The 6,934-nt window shown below is 39.3% G+C and overlaps 1 protein-coding gene across 1 annotated transcript in view; it reads right to left on the bottom strand.

The window, feature by feature from the left end:
* Positions 1-631: 631 nt before the first annotated feature.
* atg5 (ATG5 autophagy related 5 homolog) overlaps positions 632-6,934 on the bottom strand; it is a 32,331-nt gene continuing 26,028 nt past the window's right edge. Inside the window, exon 7 of the mRNA XM_079227126.1 lies at positions 632-2,202. Coding sequence (XP_079083252.1) covers positions 2,066-2,202 — 137 coding nt within the window. The 3' untranslated portion in view covers positions 632-2,065. The remainder of the gene's footprint in view (positions 2,203-6,934) is intronic.

The raw sequence follows: 6,934 nt of genomic DNA, 5'->3' as shown, positions 1-6,934 counted from the left end.
GCAAGAGGATTTAAATAATTATAATTATTTTTAAACCACTAAAATAATGTAATCAATTAAATATTATTTTTAATTATTGAAAGAATTTGAATGAAAAGATAGTTGAAAATAAATGTTTTTAAAAACAGTGAGTTATTTTCAAGTAAATCTAATATTTTTTGTGGAAATCAAATTTTTTTAAATTAGTTTTCAAAGAAATACCATTTTTTAAGTTAAATAAATATGTTTTTAATCATTAAAATATTTGTTTTATTGATAAAAAAGTGTTCAAATCAATACATTATTTTTGCGATCAATAGTTTGTGTCAAATTATTGATTTATTTTCTTCATTAAGTGGGATACTGTGCAGTGAGATGGTCATTATTTGCTAATTGAAATGAAGACCCTGTGAAGTCAAATATCCGTATTGTTTTGTTAATGGTACTAAAACTCATCTTGTCAGCAGCACTGAGAGACTTTAAATGAAACCCAGCCTTAATAACTAAGGTAACTGTTGAGCTGACTCTAAACACAAGTTAACCTTCATTTGAAAAGCTTCATGGTGCAGGTCTTGTCTTCACAATCAATAAGTATCGGACAATTAAATCAACTCACTTTTATTTGAAGTCATTCTCGATAACAGTTCAGTTGATGCTGTGAGTCTAATTTTTATTTGATTATGAACAGATGTAAAAAAAAAAGATTGATTAGTTACGATCTCAATTTTCCTACAAAGTAATCCGCTCAATGGTGTTCTGTCAAAAGTCATGAACGCTTTTGCCAGTTTAGTTTCTGTCCACAAAACATCTGACAATGAAAGCATACAGTATGTAGGACATGTCGAACAAGTCCCGCCCCCCAGACAGCCTGGAGAGATCACGGTAATCGCGCCTGCTGTCTCATTATCGGAGTTGAGTTCTTTAAATGAAACAAAACCAGATGCTCATCTTTAAGTTTGGCTGCAGACAAAGAGGCTCGAGCCAAACCTGACGAAAACAGACAGTAAAACAGCTAAACTGTGTCGTATTGATGGCGAGAAATCAACACCTGCTATTAAAAACGCGTGTGGAGTTTTTATTTTTTCTCATTCTCATGTAGTCTCATAAAAATAGCTGGTTCACTCTCAGAAGATACATAGTGAAAATCCTGTTTCTCCATCTGTTCTCTGCAAGGACAGCAAAACAAGTAATAAAACAAAAAGCGTCAAGCCATTTTTAGTTCATCCATTTAGTTTTTCAGGAACATCTTATTGTATTTCAACTGAAAATATGTTTAATCTTATAGGTGAGGATCAAGAGAGAAAAATGAAAGTAAATTGGCTTGCAGTTTATATCAACTAATAATTCAAGAACAGTACCGGATGTGGACACATTGGTCATTTCTCTTTAAAAATAAAAAATGAAGTGATATCTTCTCACCAGTGGCACCAGAGGCTCAAACCAGATCCTGAGCACTTTATCAAGTGAAGCCTAATGTTAATGCAAGCAACCGTCTAACCGAAATCACTTGTAACAAAAAAAACAAAAAAACACAATGCTCCTGGAGAGTTTGACCATAGCGTGATGTAATTTTGCCAGGCATTTTTAATTTTCTTTTATGAAAATGCATGAACGTGTTAACTAAGGCAGCTTCAGCAGGATACGCCCCCCCCAACACAAAAATAAATCCTGTCTCTCTGTCGGCAGGACAGTCTTTATCTTGGACCGGACAAGGAGGGAGACGGGCCCGGGATCGGTTCACCTCCTCTCCTCCTATGGAGATGTGTGTTTGATCGGAGAGGAGGAGGCGGAGGAGGAGAAAGGAGACATTCTCTGTGTCCTTTAAAGAACATTTCGGAGGGGAAAGGAGCAGTAGTGGTGGTGGAGCGGAAGGTGGAGCAGAAATATAAATAGACAACAAGATGGAAAAGGGAGGTTTGTTAAACGCCTCCTCTCTTCACATCCTTTGTTCATCTTCATCCTTCTCGTTAGAGAGTCCGTTCAGTCCAGAGTTTTTTTTCCGCCCGTTTGGCTCCGGAGTTACCCGGGCGGGGCGGGCGGGCCGGTCGTCACGGAGACAGCAAGGCGTGGCGGCGGGGCGTGGCCCTCAGTCGGAGGGGACGGGCGTCACGCAGATGTGCAGGAAGTTGTCGGGATGGCTGAGGTGTTCGCTCAGCCACTGCAGAGGCGTCTCCAGCAGTGGTTCGATGCCGTGGATCACCACCTGGTAACGCTTGGGCTCACCTGCACGGAGAGGGAGGAGGGAGGAGAGAGGAGAGAGAAAGGAGAGAGGAGGGAGGAGAGAGAAAGGAGAGAGTTCATTTAACAAAGCTTTTCTACGTTCACTTTGAAGCACTACGTAACTTATGACATGAAGTACACATTCAAAAGTATCAACCAGTGTAAAAGAGAGAAAAAAAAAACAGGACATGAGGAAGAAAAATGGAAAAAGAAGAGACGGTAGAAAAGGAGGGATCATGAAATAATAACAAAAAGGAGAGGAGAGAAAATGAAGAGTCGTGAAGGAATGAATTATAGAGAGATGAGGAGGAATTGAGTTTAGAAACAGCAGAGAGAAGGAAAGGAAAGGAGGAGAGGAAGGGAGAAGAGAGGTGGAAATGAGGAAGGAAGAGAGTCGGTCAGAAAAAGTCAGAAGAGAGAAAGAAAGATTTAAACAAGTTAAGGGAGCAAAGAGGAAAAGAGATGGTTACATGAGGTGAGAGAGACCACATCAGACGCTACAGTGATACGCTGTGGTGAGAGAGGGGGGGAGAGAGAGAGGGCGAGAGAGATAGAGAGAGAGAGGTAGAGAGAGGGGAGGGAAAGAGGGGGTGAGAGAGACAGAGAGAGAGAGAGAGAGGGAGAGAGAGAGAGAGAGAGAGAGGAGAGAAAGAGTACCAGTGTGAATGGGATCGTTCAGTTCTGAAGAACATCAGTGACAGTTGATTGTGTTTTTTTTGTTCATCGTTGAAAGTTTTCGAATTATTAACTTTCACACTGACAGTATGTAGTTTCAGGTTGAGTGTGTGTGTGTGTGTGTGTGTGTGTGTGTGTGTGTGTGTCTCTCTCTCTCTCTGACTTAGATGGTCTCCCGTTTACTGACCCTGCCCACTTTCAACGTCGTGATTTTCAGAGAGAATACTGAAAGTTTAGTGTCTCTCTGGGAGGCTGCAGGTTTAAGATATATTACTTATATTTAGGAAACCGAGGAGCGTGAACAGGAAGAGAGAAATTAATGACACATTGCATTATGGGAAAGGATCTAGTCTTGCACCACTTTTTGTTTTGTTTTCTCTCGCAGAACCTCCAACATTGTGAAATGCTGCAACAATCTTTTTAACTCCACTTCCTTTGCCTTGATGTACCAAACCTGAACCGCTATGTCACTGGTCTGAATCCAGCAGGGGACCCGCTGTCGCACCGCTCTCCATGGTTTTATAATAATTCTTCACCACGGCTTTCTTTCTAATGGAGCCATAAAAAGGCCCCAAATACTGTTGAAGAATGAGTGAAGAAATTTAGGAAATTAAAAGGGTTGCCTTGTTTTTGATATATTTAAACATTGAATTAAGATAATTAATTTTTACGACTTTCCCAGGATGCAGAGATAATAATTTGAAATAGTAATTTGAATAGTTAGTTGGTGTGCAGACTGTGTTATTTAGAGCCCCCAAAATGCTTTTGAAAAATAAATACATATAATAAAATATAACTATCTCAGGATGAAGTTGAAAAAAAAGGGTTAAAGACAGATTATTTTATATATTATTTTGTATTATTGAGCTTTAGATGTTAATTCTACAAAACAACTAGAATATCCATCTTTAGTGACAATTTGATCAAATCTTTTTTTCTTTAGTTTATTCTCATTTTTCTTTGTTCATTAAAATTGTGCAAAATCGGACTATAAGCGATGGTGATTTTATGGGTTCTACATTTTAATTTTGGCCTTACTTAAGCAAACGCTCGACTGTTCAAAGACAAATTTCAGTGATTCATGTTTCGAGACAAATATTTGTGCAGTTTCGGCCAGATGTTGACAAATTGTTTTTGCTCGGGTGTAAAACAGAAACTATATTAAACTGAGATGAAAACTGCGAATGCAGCTGTCTTTAGGTTGTTTGGAAGAAATCATTGTTCATATATTTATATTTTAGTGGAGGCTTTTGTTATCTTTTTTATTTCACACATATATATATATATAATGTATTATACTTATTACAACGTTTGTATCCAATCAGGCCATTCTGTGTGTGCGTGAGAGTTAAAAACAAACACACACACACACACACACACACACACACACACACACACTCTAGTTCCACGTAATTTCAGGAGGACGGTTGAGACAGAGCGTTAACCGTCGGTCTGAGAAGCGACTCCGCCCTCCACCTGCTGACTAGCTGGCCAAGCAGCAACGTGCACCAAAGCAATGTCAGGAAACGATGCAAGAAAACCTGCTGAGCAAAGCCCTTTAAAGATGTGCACATTTAGGCCAGAGGTGGGCATACGAGGCGGGCTGCCTGTGGGAATACAAAAACAAACTATATTTATATAAAATAAAGAAGTGAATATTGTTAATTTATCAGTTGCACTGATTGTTTTTTTAAACTACATTTGGAGCTCTGGTGTTTTTTTTAAAGGTTGCAACAATCAAGCTGCAGGACATGCAGACAACGAGAGGAGACAATCTGAATAAAAAATAATTTAAAAACATAAAATAATGTGCAATAAATTCATATGTTAGTGCTAATGTTGTTATTAATTTACCCTGGTACATGTATTCTTAACTAAGAACTGTTTAAAAAGGTGAGAAGAGGTGGAGCACTTGTTTGTACCGTTGGCTTTCTGCCCAAAAACCACCGAGCCACAAGCTTAAAAAAAATAATAAACCAGCTAGAATTCACGCCATCGCTGAACTGATGCCATTTCCTCTTTACAGAAGGGCGTCGGGTATTTTTCACGTGCGTTGCAGCCTTTATTAGAACATCTAAGGGACAGTAGGGATGATTAGAAACACTTGTAAACATTTAAAAACAGACTTATTTTAACGCCATATCATATTCAACTGCCATTTTAATTTCATCCTGTAATATTGCCTGACAGTTAACACAAACTGTCAAGCAGCAATCACCAAGACAAATTCCTTGTAGTTGTATTTTCTGAAGAAAGATCTAGGAGTTTAGGAGCAGCTAAAGGAGCATGAAGAAGAGCAGGAGGGCTACTCATCTTCTTCAGGACAATTTTTATGTGAGGTCTTCTTTATTTTTATTTAATCATTATTATTATTTATTTGATTATAATTATTGTTATTTATTCCTTAGTTTGTTTGTATCGCTCGGTTGTATCTTAGTTTGTTTTGCTTTGTTGGGCCTCTGTTGAGCTTTCTGTTGTTTTATTGCCCTGCTTTGTCTGTTTGTAAACTTTGCTTTTAAAAAGGTGCTTTATGAATAAAAGGTATTATTATATCTAAAGGCAGTCAAAGGATGAGAATGGTTTGTAGTTGAGGCGTACTGAAAGGAGCAGGGCTTTAATGTAAAAGGTTTAATTGTGAAGTGTGAACTACAAGGAGTTGAAACCGTTGATGATTAGCCACTAATTATACTCAGGAGCCATAATTAATTTCAAGTTCCACTTTTCAAACAGAGTTCAGGATTTTTTTTTGGGGGGGGGGGGGGGGGGGGGGGGGGGGTATTTCATGTGAATGGAGAGAAAACGTGTAAATCAATCATTAAAAATGATCAAAGTAAACTGTAAACCTGGAAAATACTGTAAAATAATGAGCTTTAGTCAGCAGTTTTATTGTTTATCTACAACTACAATGTATTTAATTGTTTACGCTTTGCAGCACCACAAAGATTATTATTATATTTTGAATACATTTTAGTTTTTGCCGGACCACGAAGCCAAAAAAGCTGGCTTAAGAACGTGTGAAAGCCGATTATCACCGGGGTCGACTCGTGCAACAACTTTTAGAAAACGTTTAGAAAGTAAAAGGTGTGATCCTGTATGTATGACAGCAATAACAAGAACCCACTTTCTCTGGCTCGCTCTCTCTCTGTCTCTCTGTCTCTCTCTCTCTCTCTCTCTCTCTGGCTCTCTCTCTCTCTCTCTCTCTCTCTCGTTTCTTACCCATCTCTAACCTTTCGCCCCGGGTTTGCCTGGCAACAGGCCGGCAGATGTGGGCGGCTTAGGTGTATTCTTACAGTCTCATTATGAGACATGGGGGAAATTCACAATGAGCCACGCCCTCCTAAACACACACACACACACACACACACACACACACACACACACACAAATATATATTAATCATCACATTTACCACACAGTCTCATGAGAAAAATGCACAAAGAGATAATGACGGGAGATACGGTCAGCCTGGGCTGTGACTCTGCAGGATTTATCGTATTTTCATCATCATCGTTGGTATGAATTCCTGCAATGACCAAGAACAGCTGAGACTTGGTAAAGCGGTACATTTGAGACAGAAGGGAAACAAGGGTTGGTTGCGTGTGTGTGTGTGTGTGTGTGTGTGTGTGTGTGTGTGTGTGTGTGATCAGATGGAAACAGTATTTGCTCCAGTGATGTAGGATTTGGTGTCATCTAGTGGTGAGGTTGCAGATCACAACTGACTGAATACCCCTCTGAAAACCCATGGTAACGCCGTTTCTCCTCGCTCAGAGGCCATCCATACCATGATAACACTACTTTAGCACCTGAAGGCAGCTGGAGGGACCACGGTGTGTCACACTCACACTCTGCTGCTCACATTACTGCAGTTTAAAAAAAGTGGTTTGACCGTTCTGGACAAGAAACATGGCGGACTGCCATGGCGGACACACAAACTACAGGATCCAGTGTTATTGGAGCTTGACCCAAACTTAATCTACAAAAATTGTTTCTTCATTCATCAGTATTTAAGAATACAAATTACTCTCTCTGTCATCGCGCGTAAATTAACCACAACATTAGC

This window comes from Taurulus bubalis, assembly GCF_910589615.1.
Source record: "Taurulus bubalis genome assembly, chromosome: 12".
Taxonomy (NCBI): domain Eukaryota; kingdom Metazoa; phylum Chordata; class Actinopteri; order Perciformes; family Cottidae; genus Taurulus; species Taurulus bubalis.
This window is presented reverse-complemented; position numbering and strand designations above follow the sequence as displayed.